At 44.2% G+C, this 22068-nt stretch overlaps 1 protein-coding gene across 1 annotated transcript in view; it reads right to left on the bottom strand.

The window, feature by feature from the left end:
• Positions 1–1604: 1604 nt before the first annotated feature.
• The window catches only part of SPRED2 (sprouty related EVH1 domain containing 2), a 67236-nt gene continuing 46772 nt past the window's right edge, over positions 1605–22068 (bottom strand). Inside the window, exons 5-6 of the mRNA XM_087776945.1 lie at positions 5490–5639; positions 1605–5090 (exon numbers count right to left, since the gene is read on the bottom strand). Of these exons, the coding sequence (XP_087633071.1) occupies positions 4440–5090; positions 5490–5639 (801 nt within the window). The 3' untranslated portion in view covers positions 1605–4439. The remainder of the gene's footprint in view (positions 5091–5489; positions 5640–22068) is intronic.

Here is a 22068-nt window from a genome sequence, read left to right as displayed (position 1 = left end):
GGTGGTAGTTGCATTTTCCATGGATCCGGGGTCCAAATGTACCATTTACTCATTTGATTTTGAAATCTCCAGGCATAAGCAACCCTTTTGATTCACAGACAAAAGCAAGAGGACATTGCAGGCTGCAAAAAGATAAATGGCGTAGCCAGGCGTTCTGTGGGACAAGCTGAATTTGAATGGCCAGGGAACAGCGCTGAAGTCTTCCTACCATAATTAATCAAGAGAGCACGATAAGCAACAGGCCATCGGAGTCCCTTTGCCCTCGGCTTGGCCATGGATGGAGCGAACACCAATGCAGACCGAAGGATTTTGTGCGCAACAAGAGTCCTCCTGAACACAACACCTGACCCCCAGTGCATCTGCTCCTCACGAGGCCTGCAAAGTCTTTTTTAGAAAAAAGTTATAACAAATACACACTTCTATCATAAATGTAAACAGCAATCTATGTTTATATGAGCACATATTTCTAGAAATACACAAATACAAATACAAACCAATAAAAAGTGAACGCGGACTCAGGATCTCAGCAAAGCTGTGACAAATTCAACCATTGACGTTATTTATGCAACCGGCTTGTTACCCCATGTGCCGGGTGGGTGCAAGTGATGCAAAGCGCTGCTATTGCAGGGAGCAAACCTTTTATCCAAAGGCATGTATATGTGCGTGCGCTTTGCCTCCCCTCTTACACGCCGCTCAAGCCAGCTTCGTTATTCAGCAGCAAAACAGGCAGCAGCACACAGGAAAAAAGGAGCAACGGCTTGCTTGTGTTATCGCCTTGGTTGTGTTATCACTTACCTACAGAAAAAGAAAACTGGGCTTTTCAGAAGTGCGTGTTGTTGGCCTGACTACCTCCCATGGGAAATAACTGTAAAAATTCAGATATACTCACTAGTTTTCTTCCGGTTTCCTCAGTCAATCGGCGGCAGCCTGGTGTCTATTCTGACTGGATTATTCCTCTTCCATCTTCCACATTAAACCTCTCCGAGCGGGGATGGCAGCGCCAGCTGCCCCAGGTCTCTCTCCTCAGCCGCGGCAGCATCCAGCCAGCCCTGCAAACTCCCACTGCGCGCCCTCAAAAAGCAAGGCGGCCCTCGCTCGGCAGCCACGTCTGCTGGCCTTTCTCTCTGCTTTCCCTCTTTCTTTGGGGCCGCTCTGCTTGTGTGAAAGAAAATAAAATTAGAAACGTCCCCACGGTGTATTTGGCCCAGCCCAAAGCAGTGCATGGGATGAGGGCCTGGGGAGAAGAGAAGGGAGAGCAGGAGGGAAGTCTCTGCTGCTGTCATGGCTGCCAGGGCCTCCTGAGGCACAGTGCCACCAGGCTGGGCCACCCCAGAGGCATCCACCCCAAACCATTCAAAACACCTGAAAACCTCCTAAAAAACACTTGAAAAAACACCTGCCCCCATGCTCCCCACTGCCTTTGGGCGAGTATGGCCCATGCCCAAGGCTAGCAGCATTCGCCACTGAAAAACATAAAGTAAATCCATTTTTTCCTCAGAAACCCCGAGGTCTTGGGGAGGAGGCTCCAGTGATGGCCCCATGTTTCCTGGCACCATTTAGTCTTCCTCCTCATTTTCCAGCCAGCCGAATAACAATAAACAGTGTCAGTTTGATATGATGTATTTATATTTACATGGTACATTTTAAAGCAATAGCTACACTGATCATACATATTAGAAACAATAAAAAAAGAAGTTAAGAACTAAAATGTACATCATACACTTGTATATATATTTTTTTTTTACACAGAGGTAAAAAGGCTTATAAAAATCAATACAACAGGGTTTTAACTTTTAGTATATAGATACAATAATGATGAGGCTTCAGGCACTTTAATTTGTTAACGTGAGCAATAGCTTGGAAAAAAACAAAATAAACTTTCCACAACAGAAAAAAAAATTTGGTTAATGTTTTGTTACCACAGATACAAAAATAAAATCTGAATAATTTCTCTCAAATGATTGATGTCAGTATTGCAAAGCTGACTGGGAGAACGCTACACACTGTTCAGCAGCAGTGTGGAAATTAAGGAGAAATATTTACAAAAAAACACCCATTTCTATCATTGTGCCCTTACACCACTGCCTTCACAAACCAAATAACACACGCAGCAAAATCTACAAGTATTACAAAAACCCAAGAGAAGAGGGAGGAAGGAGGAGGGGAAGAAAAAAAAATAAAAAAAAAAGAGGGATTTTTTTTTTTTTAAAACTTTTATTTCCAGACATACAGAAAGGCTTGGAGTATGTCTACTTTACTTAAATAAATAGGGGCACTTCAAGACCGGACAAAAAGCTGTAAGATCTTTTTGTAGTGTTGTGCTTTATAGAGAGAAGATCTTACAGATGTTTGTTTACATGAAACAACTTTGAGAACAGAAATAAAAGGAAAAGGTTGTTCCATTAATTTTTTTTTTTTTGAGGCTGGCTTGATGTTTACTAGACACCATTGAGAGATTTGTCAACTGCTATTAGGCACAAAATATTTATATTTCATTCAGCAAACCCAGACACATCACCCAGAGTGTAACACTCCATCCCTTTTCCACTATCATTCTTTTTTTTTTTTTTCCCAACCGAAAAAATCCCCAGCAACTGCTACGAATTAAGCCTACCAAACTCTATAGTGTATAAGCACATTGCATACTTAATTCATGGTTGACTGAAAAGCTGTGATTAACTCTCAGAGGAACCGTTGGGACATTCCACCAAGAAAGAATGGCAAGCGTTCCTTTTACATTTATTTGGCAAATTAATTAAAAAAAAAAAAAAATTCCTCTCTTTTAAGACTGATGTCAATGTGCAATAGAGGGAGGGAAAGGACATGCGCCCACTGGCAATTTACTGCAGAAAGAAATTATGGCAGGAACAGCAGTGCCAGCTTTGACAAGCCAATCCCTAGCTGCCTCAAAGTATTCAGATTGTACTATGCTAGTTAGAGCTCACTGCGCTAAATCTTTTTTTTTTTTTTTTTTTAATAAAAATTATTTGGCTATTCCTTGTAATATATTAGAAAAATACTCTTTTTCCAAGCTAATTACAAGCCTTGTACACAAGACAACATGACATTTTAAAAAAAAATAAAAAAATTAAAGTAATCTTATCCTGCTGTATGCACCTTATGCATCCACTTGATAAATCTGGGTGGTGAACTGGGGAGGGGAAAGCCAGGGGGACGCTTCGGTCTGGCTCCTGCAAAGACTCACATGCTTAATCCTACACACAGACTCACAGAAACGCCGGCTGCGCGCGCAGTATGTCGAGACATGTGTCAGCATCTGGAGGACTGGGACCGCAGGTCAGGAAATGGAAGTGGTGGTTAACATCCTGGCTTTTGATTTTAAATACCTGTTTAGATTGCTAAATGTAGTTTCTACCGTGGACGCGTATGTTCTCATGCTCATGTATTATACAGAAAACACACAAACAAATACGATTTTCCATATAATCCACCACTTAATGCAGCATTTCCCCAGAATTGCCATAATAGTGCTTTTGACATTGCATTGTTAGTAATTCTTTGCATAACAACAATTTTCCTCATCCGGAACCTTAGTGTTTTATTCACAGATCATTACATGGCTGGCTAATAAAGAAGCTCCCTTTCTTTTGGGCAGAACTCTGAAAACACAGTTTTATTTTTCCAACGTTATTTAGGGAAAAAAGAAAACCCTAAAATTTAAGTTTCCCTTTTAAGTAGTGGTCTGAAATGATTACAGGTAAGGAGAACTACCAGATTCTCAATGGTTATGTGACTATGGTAACTGAGCCTTGCTTTCTGTTCACAGAGCTTTACGAACAGAGAAATAATTTAAGCTGTTTGCTGAAGGAAATGACGATGGACTCTAGAAGAGAAACTGCAGCTTAGATGGCTATTTTGGCTTTGGAAAACAGAACAAAAACCCCAAAGAAAACCAGTGACAGAAATACTGTGTTGCGGTACAAGTTTGTTACTAGCACACCTTCTATACACACACAATAACTTGACGGCAAGTTAAAATATCTTCCAAGTGAGATTTCATTCACTACACCACCCCGTTTCTAGAAATGCCAAAGCTTGCTAACAAGCTGATGGTACCGCACAAGCAGAGGCAAGACGGACACAACCTGGAGATGTTCTACAATCCACCACCATTTAAAGCAGTTCTTTTCTCAAACTCATTTTAACTGAAAAAAAAAAAAAAAACATGTACAAGACAGTCTGTTTTGATTACAGATTAATAATACAAAAGTCTATGCTGTAGGTTAGTTAGTTAGAACACTTGATGAGCAAATCAATGCAGTGTGAGCCCCAGACGACTGAATGTAAAGTGATCCGAACTGGTGGTTTCTGGATGCTGTTGGGCACAGTGGCTGCATCAAAATGAGTGATCCAATGCTCCAATACCAACGTGTTCCTTGAACTACAGGAAAAACATAACACTTTGAATACCTCTGTAGTCATCCAGCAGCTTTGTGTTTTCCACCACAGCACCTGCACATGACCCCACAGTGGTAACAAGCCCGAAGCGGCAAGTAACAGCACATACATGGAGCAATGAAAGACAAGGCGATAAGGGCCATCCACCGGAGGCAAAACATTTCATCACTGGTGTCGCACGAGCAAGGATCTGTATAGTCTCCTTCTGGATCGGACATACAGTGATAGAGCATAGTGTCTGCGCACCACATACAGCTCACTCCATGGATGCAAGTCTTGACACGGTCTGGAGCATCCTGGCATTGACCCCGTTTGTTCTCCTCATGGTTGAACATGTCCCTGCAGTACACGCACCGCGACCTCTCACCATCTTCCTTCCGCCTGGGCTTGAATTTGACAGGTTGAGTCTTTATCACAGCACCCTTGATATCTTCACCCAGGTCAAAGTCTGAGTTGTCTACATAAGGATAAGTATATTCGTGTTTTGAGGCCTCGCTTTTGGCAAAACGTACGTAGGAGTCCATGTCATCAGGATCAAAGTTCTTTCCTCGTGCTGGGGCATGGCGATAGTCCTCGTATCCAGTCATCCAAATCTTTTCCCGAGGATTGATGCGCACTATCTCCTCATCATCATCTGGAAAGTTGACGTGCCGATAGGATCGCGGTACGGACTGTGGAAGTAGGGATGGAGATGAAGATAAAAGATAAATAAGCTCACTTTGCTATCAGCAATCGCTGTCTCCTGGCTTAGTGAAAGGCCAATATTTAATAATTTTGTCTTTCCTTCTTTGTACACCCTTCACCATGACCCATCAGAGAGTTTCAGCCTTTGGCTCAGGAATGAGTACAACTGTCACAAACCTACAAGGGTCTGTGTGCACGTGGTACAACGTAACAGAACCCCCCCCCTTTTTTTTTTTTAAATAATTGGAAGCCATTTAAAGCTAACTGAGAAGGAAAGGGGGAGAAAGGAAGGGGGGGTCCTTCAGGGATGTGGGGGGAAAACAAACACCAGTCTTAGCTATGGCAGACACAGCCCTTTAGGTGGCAACACTGGGAAGAAATCTTACTTGTTCTAGATGGTAGTGGTCAGAGCTATAATGGTCGTGAAGGTGTCCACGAGTGCAAATTCTTCGATGTTCGCAGGATGCAGGAGAAGCCAGAGTTCGCACAGGCTGTTCCCTTTTTTGAGAGGAGTTAGAGGAGCTATCTGTAGCATTCTGTTTTAAATAGAAACAGGGGAAAAAAATCGTCATACGTTCAGCTGTTACTGCATGTGGTATTGAGAGAGATGTTTTGCTACTCACTGACTTTGTGCACACCTGCAATATTGGCAACACCTGACGGCAGGCGGCTTCATAAAGTTTCACATAAAATACTTGAAAGAGGCAGATCTGTTGCCAGGCCATAAAAGCTGTCACCACACACATGGAAAAATAATATGCCATAGCCTACCCGTGACATATTCACCAACACCACTCGTATTCGCTTGGCATGGTATTTGTTATACTGGGCATTGCGGGACGATGAGCGTTCACACTGGAAGCTACCTCTGAAGAGCAAAGTCAAATGATGCAATTGCCTAAGTCCTGCGGGCAGAGTCAGACAGACCATCTGTGTGCCCAGGCTGTACCCCACTAGTATCCCAGGCTACAAAAATACTGGCAATTTTGTTAACCTGCAGGCATCCCATTAAGCCAAAAACTCCTTTACACATTCTTCTCCAAACACTCACCTAATTCCAGTGCATCACAGGCTACTTGAATAATCAGCTTTCCTTTAAAAGTTCCAGGTTTTTTTTTTTCTAGTTTTGTCACTAATCTCTAATGTGCAATGAACGTTATTTGTGTTTTTATACATTCCTGGCTCACGGTGAGCACTTTCTTTAGGTTAATTAGTTACATCATCACACAACAACGATCATGAAAGGGTGAAATATCATGCAATAACATGCTGCTGCCAATACCTGCAGCTTCTTAATGTATGTATTTCTCCTCCTGGAGAAATACACAGCAGGGTACCAGTCTTAGCTATCCTGTCTCCATAGCCCTTCCTTGGTTAAAATAGTTTTCATACAATATCTAGACATTCAGGATTTTGCCCATTACTTCTTTTCATAGATTCATTGGGCTTTTTCATATTACCAATGAATATCAGAGGACAGCTATTAAATGCACTAACAGATCAGAAAAAGGGAAAAGAGCCTCCACGTGCAACGATCAGAAGAGCTGTAACATTGCACGTGCCTAAAATATTGGTGCTTTGAACTAAGAAAAATCTCCATCCCCTTCCAACTAACAAGCTGTGCTGCAGCTACGACAAGTCCGAGGGAAAGGTTTCCGTTTGCCACAACAGTTAGCTAGACACACAACCTCAAGAGCAAACAACAACTCAAAAGTTGCATCGCTAGTGGGAGAAGACTGGTTTTACCTGAAAAACCTTCTCTCCTTGTCAAGAATGCGCTCTCTAAATATTGTTTTCCAATGAATCGTACCAGACATGTCTCTTACTCCAAGAATACAAGAATGCTCATTGTGGCTATTTGTTTATTCTGAAAACAACGCTCTGCAAGACTCTGTCCAAAGGTGAGCACACCTTAAAGCATTACAACACAAAATAGATGTTGATCCTCCTTAACCGGTATAGCACTCAAAAGCACTGAACTCCCAACTTACTTCAGTGAAAGCAAATATACAGATCTGTTTGCAGTGTGATGTAAAGCCAGGCTGGGTTATCTGAGAGGTACAACAAGCAGGATGAGTTTTGAATGGCTGACCCACCCATTAGGAACAGACTTTTAATGCGTTTGGGTTTTTTTTTTTTTCTTTTAAACAAGTACCTAGAAGCAGAACAACTCTTAAGATAGTTAACAATACCTCTAAAACGTAACTGCGCTGATACTCAGGCTCTTTTTAAAAAGTGCTTTCATCAGCCTAGTCTTCATAACTTACTAGACAAAGGCACTTCAAATCTGGGGTTTAAACCCTTCAAAGCTAATTCTCGTGCCTGTAATTTTAGGTCCTACACTATCTAGCACATTTTGGGGACATTTCAAAAGAAAATGAGCAGCTTCTACAAGCAAGTACTTCGTAATAACATTAAGCTTCCAACCTATTTGGAAAACCTGAGAAGAGTTAGGATTTAGTTACAACAGCCACCTCATACGAGTACCTTTTTGCAGTGCTGTTTGCGGTGCAGACCCAGATGCCGAGCTGTAATTTAAGCTTCTCAGAACAACAACAGAAAGGCACACACCCCATAGTCCGGGCAGCCTCAGCCTGCAGCATGCTCTCAAAGTTAAACTTTGACTGGCATGAACCAAAAAGGAGGCAGGGCTTTAGCACGGTGCCGTGCCAGCCAGCAAGACCCTTCACCTTCACTGGAACCGCGGCCGAGCCCTGCTGGGACAAGCCTTTCATGGATAGGCTCCGAAAACATCATGGGTGCGCATGGTCAAAATAACGAAGCCTGGGAAAATTACCCAACTGGAGGAGGTTGCATATACTGACCTGCAACCCCCTCACCCTCCTAGATGAAAATAAAAATCCTAAACTGGATAAAACTGCTAGATAATCTCAGTGGGGCAGCTGGGAGCTATAACCAGCCCTCCAAGCAGCATGCTATTTGCTGCCTCTCGGGGAAGGCAGTATTTCTGCAATAGGCAATTAGAAAAGAGGCTGTAGTGATTTTTATCTTGCCCGATTCTTATCTACCCTTGCTTTTCTCCACACCTTATTCTCCTTCAGACCCGGCAGGGCAACCAAGCCTCTCCTCCACATGTGTTGACATGGCTACAAAACCTGTTTGCAGCATACCACAGAGGCTGCGACTCTGGCCTCCGCTTTCACCTTATTAAAAATTGCTGCATTTCCACGTTCAACGTCCTCAGATTAGAGGGGCAGTCTGCCAATACAAACACTTACTCGAAGCGCCCAGAAAGGGAGAAAGCAAGCTATCCGAGACTAGGTCTCTGCTCACTCGTCCGTAAAAAAGTTCATGCTGCCTCCTGGTTGGTGACGCTAAAGGCAACTGGTTGACAAAGGCAGTGTCTGCAGGGTTACCTTGCTGACCATCGGCTGGGATAAGCACTGTTACTTTCCAACAAGGTCCCCCATCGAAGCTTCAAACTTCTGTAGGAGAAGAGAGAAGGCTCTCGACACATAGGAATGAATGGTTTGAAGACTGGAAAAAAAAGGTAGAAAATACCCCCCTCCCAAGCAGAAGGTCACCAATGAACCCCACAGGTTCCTCACGTGTGCTGGTGAGCATACTCATCAAGGACCTGAAGAGAGAGCTGAACAAGACGACACAGTTTTGTGATGAAACTGAAGCTATTCAAGGGAGTAAAAATGAAAGCTGACCCTGAAAACTTGCTTAAGAATCTCATAATGCTGAGAGACTGGGTGTTAAAAAAAAAAAAAAAATACCCCTAAAGTGCAAAGTGGTGGACACACCTTGGTCTGACATGTACAGTGATGCACCCCGAGCCAGCTATCGCTGCTCAGGAAAGAGGTCTTGGGGTTAAAACAGACTGTCAGCTTGGTGGCTCAACAACAGATTAAAAAAAAAAAAAAAGCAGCAGCAACAAAGATGATCATCAAGGCATTGCATGTATCTGCTGTGCTTCCCCAATCTGCAGTTCTGGCCCCCCTCACCCTGTGTCAATAAGGGTATTTCCACCATGGCAAGCTCACAGAGCCATAGTCAGGACAATCAAGGACACGGGACAGCTTCTCAACAACAGCTAACTAAATAGGCTGTCTTTCTCCAGCCTGGAAAAGAGATGATGGAAGGGACCAAGATGGGAAGAGAAGTCTACTGAATCGTGAGTCCCATAGGAACGTGAGTAGGAAGAGATTATCCTTCTGGTATCCTTCAGAAGAGAAGATTGTGAGGCATTCACTGGAACAGCCTCCGATAAGGTTCAAACAGAAGGACGTACTTCTGAGAGAGTCCATAGTTAAAATGTGGTTCAAGAAGCCATATGGAAACCCTCAGAAGAAAATAAGTGACATAGGATCAAAGGCACGATGATGCTCAGGCCTTCAAAAGCGTACTGTTCTCTCAGTACCACTCCGCTGGGACTGAACCTGGACCTGGTGACTGGTGAAAATCAGGCACGTTCTCAAAGAAAAGGTGCTCTCATCTTCAGCCAAGTGCTACCACGAACAAATGATGGCAAGACTTTGTCAGTGATGGAAGCAGGGAACAACTTCTGTCCCCCACAATAAGACTGGGTCTTGGCTGGGATTTTCTACCACCAGCATAGCAGTGAAAATTTTGGAGAGAATGGTGGAGGGGGGAGACATGAGAGGTTTGCTGCAGTTCACCCACATACAACACACTCGCCTACAGGAACACACCTAGAAAGGACGTGGTCTCCAGAGCCAGGCTCTTTCACTGATGAAAAAACATATCCCAAACCATCGATCCACTGGTCTGTCAGAGAAATGCTGTCTTCCTCTAAAGCCTGTTGAAACCAATCCAGCTCCAGTATTTGTTTTTGAGAGGAAACTATTGAAAACACGCCTGGTAGCCACATAAGAGAAATGAACCCAAAACTAAAGTTGTTGGAACAGGGAGTCCGGTAAGGAACTCTGCTTCAACATGCCCTCAAATGCTCAATTACAGAAATTTGTGCTGCATGTACTAGAGCTTTGCGATTGCTATGGCGGTCGCGAAGTCTTGTGGTTTCACTGCTTGGATAACAAAATCATTAATCATGACCGTAATAGTAATTTTATAAAACCCGTGCAACACATTGCTTTTTGCAAGTGAGCTGTACATATCTGAGCGAGCACATGTACCGCACGTTTGATATGGCTGCTTTGAGAAACAACACCGGGCTTCGACATGTAAATGCTTGCACTGTGATCATGTTAAAAAAAACTGTCCCTGTTTCCCCCCTCAGATTTTCAGAAGTGACTCATTAAATTAAAAAACCCTAGTCATTAGTAAAGAAGATTATGTTAATCATTTACTGCTGTTTACTTCTCATTGAAATGGATTTGTTACACAAGAACGGCCGGCTAATCAGGTGCCTAAGTAACATTCTGAGATAAGCATCTATCATAAAAACCGATGAGAAAAAGAAGCCTTCTCCTGCTCCTGAACTGGACTGATCACCTAGCCTCTAATGGCTTTACAGAATAGTTTCACCCCGTGTGATGCAACATCCAAGGGTGACTACGAAAAAGAAGAAAGATTCCTCTCCAAATTATGAAGCAATACAATCTGTGGCAGCTTGTCAGAAATCGATCGCCAGAGGGAAATTATGGAGCTCTGTCACTTGTAACTTCCAGAAGTGCTCTCAGCCAGCTAAAGCATTCGCAAGTAAGTTTGCTGTCAAAAATAATTGTAGGTCAGGCAAGACAAGATGGTTTTTTTTCCCTCTAGGATTTTAATGGTTACATGAGGTGGAGAGGACAAGGGGGAACAGACATATGATGTTGAACAAGTAGTTTCACACGTAATGGTCCTAAAGGAATCGAAAACCCGTGCCAGCCTGGCCTTTGCGAAGCACAAGCCCTCTTCGAGCCGACCTGCTCTCTGTTGCCATGCTCCACTTTGCTCTTCTCCCACTGCTGTGCAAGCCTGCTCACTGCATCACCCGTATCTGACGGGGACTGTCAAATTGCAGCATGGAAATGCAAAACTTGGTGGGGGCTCAAGGTCTCATCTTTACCAAGGCAGCCTTCTGCAACAGCCAAACCTCCTCGCAGCGGCTCCCATGTTCACTTCGGGAAGCCTGGACGTGTTAAAGAGGAGCCCATCGCCATCTTGTCGTCTGAAAAGACATCCCCGCCGTCCCCAGGACAAGAAATCCAGCTCCTTCACCAATTCACGGCTTGAGGATGAGACTGGAAAAATGACAGCTAGCAAGCTGCATCCTCCCCCCGGCCATAGCCTGACCACCTCCGGCCGAGACCCGCGTGATGAGCTCCCCGCAGGCAGCCGGAGCCCTCTGTGTGCTCTGTCCAGGTGCAATCCCTTGGGAGCCCTGGCACAAGCCAGCTCTTCACTTGGCCCTTTTCATTCACTGGAATAAGGGAAAACACAGCTGTGCTATCAATAAAGAAAGGAAAAATGATAAAGTCGGAGAAATGGTAAGGCAAGCAAGCAATACTGAGCTAAACGCCAATCTGAAGTTTATCTGTAGAACCTCCGCTGTTTATGAACTTCACAAAGAGGAAGTCTGAGAGTTATTTCAGATGCATAGCAAAGAAACTGCCACCTTTCCAAAGAAATTAAGATAAAATATAGTGTCCCAGAACTCCCTCAGCTTAATCTTGCCAGAACAAGTCCTTCCTTTCCCCTCCAGTTTTTTTTTTTTTAAAGCCTAAAGCGATATAGCACTTCAGAATTTCACAGCAAAAATCCTAATTTTTGTCTCAAAACACCGTTTTCTCTCTATTCAAGAAAATTAGAAAAGGAAACAGTTGACATTCTCCATCCACCCCTAAGTGTGCCCCATATACTCAGGACAGTCCATTTCAAAGGGGGCTTAGATTATCTAAGTATGAAGAAAAAGGTTCGGTGTGAAAAATCTTTTAAGATTTGATACTCCTGTCTCCTGAGCAGAAGCTTTTAATTTGTCATGGCAAGGTAAAGCCACAGAAGAAAATGCTTTTGTCAAATTTCTGTTTTGTTTCCTATCACTGAAGACAAGACAAAAATCGTATTGAAGAAAATCGCTTCCATGCATTTTTGAAATGTTTTGACACTCTCATCCACTGAGGACTGCTGGAGCTGAATCTAGTTCCCCCTAGCAAAGAGTCTGAAGGAAAAGCTTCATGTTAGATCATATTCCAGTACAGTTCAAAGACAAATTGGCTGTACACAACCATTACAATAAGCATGGATTCAGATTTTTCTAAAACCAGAACAGGACTATAATTTCTCAAATGCTTGGACTGTTTCCTAGTCACCACTTACACAAATACCAATATAAAGTGCAGAAAGCTAGCTAGTTTTACTGCTACCTTTTTTATTTTTAAGTTTTGTGGTTATAGCTTTTGGTGCCAGAAAGATGCTGGTGGCTGTGCTGTCTTAAGTCAGCAAAACTTAAGGAACATTTACAAGGAGCTGGTGCACGGGATCATCTCCATTAAGCTAATGCTAAACCCGATTCTGGCATCATCGGTCAGTTCTGCATGGACCACAGATGTGACTTAATGGCTCACTTCGAGGAGTAAAAAGAGTATATGAGAATCAGACACGGTTAAATGATATGGCAAACACTCAGATGTGGTAAGGGGGAAAACCTCAGTGAGATTTTCCTGTTTTACTTCTTCCCAGCGATACAAGGCACCAGACACATCTCTGCAAAAGCAGGCGTTTGACCAGATACAAAGAGAAACGCCTGTGAAAGTCAGGAGGCCTGAAGTGACACAGTACCCCATTTTGCTCAGACTCAGCCCAGGACCAGAGGCTGTGAGCAGGTCCACACAACATTTCCTACCCATATGATACCCCTCGCCTTGCCCTTACTGCACCACTGGGCTAGAGTACTGCTTCCATGGAAGGAAAAGTCTGTGCATCGGGTACTTACAAGGGAAAACCAGAATGTTTTAAGGGGAAAAAACCCCAAACCACAAGCCCCAGTTACTGGGGCTGCTCCCAGGCAGCACAGCAATCCCATGGTACAGTGGTGAGAGTGGGATGGCTCTGCCTGCCCACGAGGCGCTCGTGTCCTCGTCGATCTGGAAAGCCTCTCCTTAATAGGACTCCTACGTTTCCTTCTTCACTCCTGTAACTCCTCCTTACTGTGGCCCGATCGGATTTCTCCATGCTGAGATGAGCTACATCGCTTCAGCAGGATCTTTTTACCTAAACCTGGGAACCAATTGCTTAAAACCATCTAGGGACAGAGGCAGGCTTTTCCTTTTTGCATAAAGGGCTCCATTAATCTGTTTATGCCTTGGAAATGACACCTCGGTGTGGACTACAGCATTGTCGGGATGATCAGCTGCCCAATATTTGTGTTTGTACAGCTCCGTGAAGATTAGCAAAGCCTCCCTCATCTAACAAGTAATATTAGCCACGTTACCACAGCTGTCCTCTGCTAACACCATGAGAGATGGCCACCGAGGTCTGTACCACCGTGGGGAGGTGACGGTCCCTGCTTCTCCCTCCCACCGGTCCCATCCCCTGCTCTGCGCGCGCGCTTAGGTGGAGAAGCACAGGAATCCAGCCCAAAATCATTTTTGTATCAGCTCCCTGTCCCCAGTTGACCACCTGTAGAGGCTTGGGCCCCAATGGCACAGGAGGGTCTCCAGGAGAAGCAGGAGGCAGAGATGGGGGGGTCTGGAGAGGGAGGTGGGTGCCAGCTCCTCTTTAAAGTCTTCCGTCTTTGACCCGCTTGTCATCAGCATAGCTGCAATTAATCTGGGAAGCACTAGCTCCTAATTTTAAGGTGCTAACAGGGAACTTAGCACATCCAATGCTGCTGAAAAGCTTTCCTTTCAGAAGACAGGTAGGGATGCCAGGAAATAAAGGAGCGAAGCTCAGCCACGGGGTGTTTAACACTGGACGTGCACCGGGGATGGCAAGAGCCTGCGCTGCTGCTGAGCGCCGCCGGGAACAGATGGCTCCACATAGCTCACCACTGAATCTCAGCTCTTCTATACAGAAAATTCCAAGGGAGGGGGGAAATAAGATTGCAGAGGAAGAAAAATGTTAATGAAAATTAGATTAGCTAAGCTAAAAGAATCAGTGCACCTAATCCATCATTAATGTCTTTGCTATGTACAAATTCAACACTTCAGCCTCTGGATTCAATAGCGCGCTCCTCCTATATAATGTACCAGGTTACAAATGGAGGGGGAAAACCAGTTAAATGCAAACTTCCCACAGCAGGCTGATACAACATTTTAAGAAGTCAGTTAGGGGTCATTTATTCACACAGTTACGAGCATCCACGTTATTTTAGCTGGAATTCATCACCAAAATAGTATCCAACAGCTGATGCAAACTTTTAAAATACCCTCTTCACATGCACTACAAATATGTCAGGCTCCGCTTAAAAATGCAATGGTACTTATTTACTTCTGCCTTTCCTTCTCCTTTAGCAGACAGAACCAGAGACAGATGAACTGCTCCCTGTAATCACTTCTGATTTAATTTTTGTAAAATATTTACGAGATACAGGGCGAGCAGACCCTTGACAAAACACATTAGGCAGGTGAGGGAAGGAAGCAGGGCTATTTAGATGCAGTTGTTTATAATGCATTTCTGTACTGGGCAGAGGTCCATTTTGAGCTCTCCAGATTCATGTATTCTGTTGTTCGTCCTCAGTTACTACCAAACACATGCCTGGGAGCGGGAGGGGAGTACCACCCTGCAGCATTTTGTCAGCCAGACCTTTTTTTTTTTTTTTTCTTTCTTTAAAGGGGTAAAAGGGGGAAGTCTATCACTTTAAAGGAAAATCATTCTTGAAGCCTCATGTAAAAGCACATTTCATTGTTTAGCTTTATCGAACTCCTCCTTTTCCTTTCCAAACTCTCCAAAAAAAGAAACCCCAAACAAAAAAAAACAAAAAACCAAAAACAAACAAAAACATTTGAGAGGATGCAACCAAATTACAGTTAGACTAGCAAAACTCGGGCACGCACTCCAAGTGGCCTGAACTCTCTGTGTTGGTTTTTTTCTTCTCTTTTCTACCTGTTACATGAGACAACCAACTCAAACCAGATTTGCCAGTGTTTAAACAGCACGTGGAAATTATAGGCTCCCTCACGAAGAGCAGGGCAACATAGTCATTTGCCCTGCGGTTCTGACTCAACCCCCTTCATATCACTGCCAAGACGGATGCTCCAGCTTGGCACCAGGAGCCAAACGCTTTCCCCCCTCTAAATTATGCAGAGAGGCTGGGATGCTAGGGCTGAGCACGGCTCTGCTCACTCCAGACCTGCATCCCTCCGGCCCCACCACCGCCGCTGGGTTATGTGCCAGGCAGCAATTCCCTAATCCTTTCTGCCGCGGTGCGGGAAGTTGTCAATCATCGCCCTGTCCCCTGGCCAAGGCTGCCTCTTTCCAACTGTGTTTACACCCCGGGGTCTGCTCCGCCTGTCACCTTCAGAGGCAGCGCCTGGGGCCAGGCAAGACACCCCAAATCCAGCCGGCATCCCCGGTGCCTCCTACTACAAGTGCCCCGGGACAAAACATTTTATTTGAACATAGCACCAGGAGAGATTGCAGCTTACAAATATAGCTACTTGCTGAAAGCGACTTCCTTAGGTTGTATATTAAAATAATAGAAAAGGCCACTTTCTGTCTTTGCAAAGTTTTCAAGCACCCTGCGGCCGAAAAAGGGCTATACACTTCAAAGGCTAACTGCAGGGCCCAGGTTAAAGAAAGAACCTAATGGAAACTACAGTAATATAAACTATTTATTTTCAAGGTAAGAGCATAACATTTGGCCATAACACACCCCCATCAACATCACCTCAGCTATCCTGTCGTCCCCTCCTTCCCTCAATCAAAGGATAAATTTGTCAGTGGCAACACGAAGGAGGAAAATGCCATAAATACTAAGCCAGGCTCAGCCATGTGTGCAAGAACCACCTTACTTGTACCACAGGCACAAGCACAGCAAAAGTCTGCAGTGAAGCTGTCTTGCAGAAGGCGGTGTATCCACGGCCAGGCGGTACGCGACAAATTTCAGGCGGCACGGTGAATATTAGTGGGGTGGCGGAGTTTTTTTGCCGCCCGCTTAGCCCATCACTCTTACAGTTTCCCTTGAGCCAGCACTTCTGCTTCTCCGGCCCTACAGCGAGCTGGCTCGAGGAGTTAAACCACAAGAAAAGTATTCGCTTTCTTTTATAGGGCTAGTTTTTGGTTCACTTCCCCGGGCTGGCTCAGTGCAGGGTCAGTTGTGCTGGTAAAAGGGGGATGGCAGGAGCCCCTCTCCGCTCCGCTGGCTCTCAGCAGCGCCGAGGCTGAGGATGCATCAGTCAAGTTGCATCCCTTGGCTATGGTTTCACATTCGGTGCTAAAATAACCCCTGCAACCTCATTCCTGCTCTCCCACGCCGGCTCCGCTCTTGGCATGGCCAGGCTGCAAAAGCAAGGTGGGGGGAACCAAGTTGGAAAATAACTTGCTTTTCACGGGCGTCTTGCCTCAAAGCAGGTCCCCCTTACATAATGCTTAAGAAATGCCTGGGGAACCACAGCTGAACAAAAAGCAAGGCCAAAACAAGAAGGCCACAAACCCAGTCTGCGAAGCTCCATTGACAAGCCGAGGTAGGCAAAACCGCCGCACTGCAAACACGGAAAAGACGAGCTGTACTTGCAAACGCTCCTCCTGGCTGAGGGCGAGGGATCAGAGCTATGCAAGGGAAATTCCAAGGGCCACGGTGGCTGCTTTTGGAGAGGAACAGCAAAGCCCACCTTCAGCAAGGGGTCCCAGGGATGGCTTCATCGGCAGCCAGCGATTCGGGCTCCACCTCTGGATGCTCACCCCCCTGCGTTCCCTCTATCTGGGCTGCTGCTTTCGCCTGCGGGGCCACGCACTAAGTCCAACTAGTAAGCTGATCCAGGTTAAAAAATAATCCTTTAAAAAAAAAAAGTAAAAAAAAAAAATCTCTTCCCCCTCCATTTTACCGTACATTAAGAAAGGGCAATTTCATCTTGGCTATGTTTTGCTTCTGACACATTTGTGCCTTAAGCACACAAATGCACTAAAGCATTCAGCTCCAGATGAATTAAAAGGGAACACACTCATAAACAGCTTCACACTTTAACTCATCACACAGTTTAAGTACATTACTACACAGCCAAATTATTTTTGCGGAAGACAAACATGCAGCTAGCTGATTCCAAGTGTGAAATGGGGCTACAATGCACGCAGATCACAAATTCATCAGCTAGAAACTACAGCTAGGAAGGCATCAGTCAATTCACCTCTGGACAAGGAATCCTACAGGCAGGTTTGCTGGTGACCCTGCTCATCCCAAAGCCTCAGGTGACTGCGTGTTACAAGAAAACATGCTTTCAGTAATCTGAAGATTACTTAAATTAATGCAAGTCTGGTTATACATAACAAAAATAGTTAAATAGAGTATAAAACTGAAAGAGCTGGCACATCAAAATATGCTACCATGTCATCATTTAAGCACAGGAAAGAGGAAAACGGGTGTTAAAAAGAAACAAAAAAAACCTGACAAAAATCTCCTTTGAACTGCTGGGGCAAACTGAACAAAACTCAATACTTAACTGGTGCACAAATTACAACACTTACAAGTTCTGGCAAGATATAGCTATAAGGAAACTTCCATCACAGCAAAAGATCAAATTTCAGTTTCCTGCAGGATATATCCCAATCCCAGCGCAGGACCAACTGTGTTTGTATGTGGGAACGGTACAGAGCCAGAAAATACACTATGAAAAGGGTTCTGAGAGGAAGAATTGTGACAAGAGAAATTGCTTACCCTCAGCAAAGTAGCTCAACACATCCCAATTGCTGCTATAATTAGCTACGTAAAAAACTACACAACAGCAAGACTTGGAATATCTGCTAACAATACAGATATTTTCTGCTTAATAATTTGTTACCAAACAGGAGATGCTCCTCGCCTTGTCTTCGCACGGGCACCCCAAACACCCCAAGCTCTCAGTAGGCTGGTATTTGCAGGAAAGGACTGCTTCCCATATTTGGCTGCTAACGTGGAAAAAAAAAAAAAATCACATCCTTTGTTTTGGGTCTGGTTTTGTGACAGCGAACACTTTTCTGCCTCCTCCACAAAGTACATGCGGGCGCCCGTGACTGACCGAATTTCTGACCGCCTTCCCATCGTCTCCCCGCCAGCGCGGCGGTGACTGCCGGACCCCGGGGAAGCGCTGCAGCGCTGGTTGGGTGATCCCATCCTTGCCAGGGACTCAGGAGCCTGAAGGTTGTGTGTGGTAAAACAACCAGACTAATACAGTTTGGTTTAGAAAAGAAAAAGAAAAAAAAAGTTTTATTGTTTTAAAGCCCTAGACTAAAATAGTGCCAAAGAACTGAAGTTCAATGTAGCAAGAAAAGCCTGCTTTGCCCACCAGAGATCGACCTGAAAGCAAAATAATACAATAAATACAATAAAGCAATACATAAATTGTGCAAGACCTCGACTTCCCCCTCCGTTCTCTTAAAGCAAGCAAATAAAGCTTCAAATCTACCCCACAGTTCTCTCTCCTATCAGTTCCCCTTAGCTCTTCACTTGATTTACATCTCATGAACCTGTTCTATACGTAAGAATAAATAGATTTTATGTACTGCCTATCTCCACACCACAGTAATTTTTGTATTTCCTTCTGTCCAGACGACAGGCTGCGAGTGAGCAAAGACAATCTGTAGGCTGAAGTGGATAGGAATTGCCCCTACAGTTTTGAAGTACTTAAAGAAAAGAGTAGCTGCCACTCCAGATCACAGCAGCAATACCTCTGCCTCAGCGACAATCGTATTAAATTATCAGAGTGAGTATAGCTTGCTTGTAGTGGCAGAAAGAGTAAGAAAATAAATGGGTTAATTTCCAGCATCATTTAAAAGAAACAGGAGGTCCTGAAGGAAAGGGAGAAACACAACACTATATAAAAAACCTGACAGCCAGCGAAAAACTTTCCACTTGACTGTCCCTGCCGAAAAATCTCTTTGAGAGTTGGCATCCATTCCCATTGGGTGACATGAATTTGTTGCAGGCAAAGATAACCTGAAGAAAGGCAGGAAAAAAAAAGGAATAAAAAGATGCTAGCATTAAAATAGCTGGATATTCAGGACCTTTTCACGTGTTAGTGGCATCTCTCCTGACTCCTGACCCCTGGCATAAAAGCAGGAAAAATTCCACTGAGAAGCTGGTATACCCTGGTATTAATGGGAGGAAGAAAAAACCAATTAAACTACAGATAAACGAATTACTTCAGACTCTGGGACTACCTTGGTAGTCAGTCTGCTGGAACAAATCAAGGCAGATTTCACAGCACTGAAGTGCGAAGAGCGAAAGCCGTGTTCAGACATGACAAGCGCTGGCTAAGTTGGTGTTGCGCCGACTGTTGAAGTGTGGGACGAGGACGCCCAGAGCACTGTCTATAACTTGAGACCCAACTATAAAAAATACGAATAAATCTTAGTCCAGTTCATTGCTCAAAGCCAGGAAAAGCTTTTTCCTTTTTTTTTTTTTTTTTTTTTGGAGGGAAGAATTTGAGCCTGCTGGTTTCTGTGTGTGAATTTCTCTCTTCTTGGCAAGTACTTTTTTTCCTTTTAAAATCTGAATTAGAATAGCTGTGGTTTACAATGCAAGCCCAAAATCCAGACATCAGAGGATGTGGCTAGCAGCAATGAACCCTTCGGCCGTACATGCACAGCACAGCTGGCTGCTGAGCGGGAAGAATAACATAGGTAAGGCCATCTAGTCCTATCGCGGTGACAATCCCCTCATCGCTTTGCTCAGGCTCACAGAGCAAAACAAGGTGGATTTGCTCACGGTGACAACCTAAGCACCGCACCCCACCCCCCCATAGAGAGCTCTTCCTCCAAAAGGCATTTTTCCTTTCTGTTACTCCAGCTTAGCCTTAAGAAAAAGGAAATTGCAGGCTCTTGCGGCTCCTCAGTCCCCAAGTGCAACTCGTGAAAGAAATAAATCTTGCAACTCAGTGCTCCTCTACTCTCGGCCATGTCATTTTCCATGGAGGGGTGGGACGAGAGATGCTCCAGCATCACACAGAACTTACAAACATATTCCAAAGTAATTGGACTGGGTTTCTACATGTCTACTGTAAAGAAAAAGAGCTACAGTGGCTCTTTAAAAGAACTATCTCAATGTGAAACAACCAAGCCAGCAAGAAAAATTAGATTTAGAGTTTATCTAACTAACACAAATCTTATAAATTTTAATAGTGAGGCTGTAACACGCTTGAGGCCCACATGGGAGATGAAAGTAGGGAAAAGGTTTCGTGGAAAGGCAGCAGGGAGAAATCTGTTTTTTTAATTAGGGAACCAGAAGAGATGCAAGGAGGACTGCAACGTTAACATCTGCCACAATCTGCACCACTGTGGTGGAGAACGAGTAATTGTGTCTGTCTCTTAAACGACTGTCAGCAGTGTCCAAGCCACATTGCAAACTTCCCACTCGAACATCCCCGAGCACAGGAGTACATGTTCATGCTGAGAAAAAGGCACAAGAGGCACAGGAGAGCTCCAAACATGCAACTTTGCGGTCAAAACATGTGTCTGAGGACTTCTGCTGAAAGCCCAGGAAGAAAAGTGGTGGCAGTGGTGGCAGTGGTGGCAGCAAGATCTATTCTCCCTCATCACTAAGGTGATGTGGTCATTTTTCCCCATCTTGTAGTTGGGGAACCAAGGCAAACAAGCTTTTTAGCCAGGAGTCAGCAAGAGAAGCAATGGATTGAGCCCAGGTGTCTTGAAACAACCCTGTAGCTCAGCTGTGCACCTCCAGATCACGCCTGCTCTACCTGCAAAATTCTGCAAGTCTCATTTTGAACAAACACTAGGATTTTTTAAAAATTATTAGTGATTACATGAAACAGCTATGATTGTAACATGCATATCAAACTTTGTAAGGTTGAGTTTTGTTGTTTTTTTCCCTTACGTTCCCATTAACCCAGAAGGGGAATGCAGTCATTTTTAGGTTCGCAAACCAGGACTGACTTGGGAGCTGTTGCTCCTCCTGCCAGTGGGTGTCTTGTCTTTAGCACTAAAGCAGGCACAAGGCTGTGGATTTATCTGAAAAACACATGAGCGGTGTTTCAGCTGAACTAGTCATAAGGTTTCGGAACAAACACCTCTGCTTTTTCGGATGGGTTGCTAAAAGAGACCATTTCAGGCACTCTGCAGACTCTGGAAGACATTGACCTTTCTTTCCTTGGACTCAATTCACATTTTTCACTTCATGGCCATGTGGGATTATTATCTGTAATTGAAAGTAAAAGTGTAGATTAAGGAAAAAAATTTCACAAGAACTCAATTATATGGCAAATTCTGTGGCTGAGGAACTACAGAATATATTCAGTCCTTATTAAACGTTATTTCTGAAATGAATGTTAATTAAAGAAGGCTGAAGATGCAGGCTGGATGGATGAAGACAAACAGAACAATCTCAGACTGTTGCAATGACAATGTTTCCCCCAACGGAGACAGAACGGATGGCTAGTCTTACTCAGATTGCATCTCTTGAGAGGACGATTTATAATGTACAAGACAGGAGAAATTTATTTGCTAACATATGGAAAACATTTATGGGCTCTACTGAGGATCTGGAATTAAAGAAACACAACTATGTATTGTTAAAACTTCTAAATGGAGATTTCATTTTAGAAGTAAGCATTTTCCCCCTCAAGTCAGTGACATTTATTTCGATATACTTTTGCTTTCTGCGCTGTCGGGTATGAATTTCGGAACAGGGGTTTGTATCAATTCATCGAGTTGCTGTAGGTCTAATCCACAGGGTAATTATTAGATGGCAAAGTCCTGTTTTTAAAGATATAACCCATGCTTCAGAACAATGGATAGGGAGCATACGCCGTAGCAAGGCACTGCTGCCCAAGTTATCGTCTTGGCACTGCAAGTTACAGTGATGGGAGGAGAAAAGGCTACTGACACCAGCGATGCTTCCCAAGCAAACGCTCACGCAGCCACAGCTGCAGATAATTCACCCCC

Source organism: Nipponia nippon, unplaced genomic scaffold, assembly GCF_047370975.1.
Source record: "Nipponia nippon isolate SJK-2023a ecotype South Korea unplaced genomic scaffold, ASM4737097v1 scaffold_4, whole genome shotgun sequence".
Lineage (NCBI taxonomy): Eukaryota > Metazoa > Chordata > Aves > Pelecaniformes > Threskiornithidae > Nipponia > Nipponia nippon.
The sequence above is the reverse complement of the archived record's forward strand: the minus strand, read 5'-3'. Positions and strand labels throughout refer to the sequence as shown.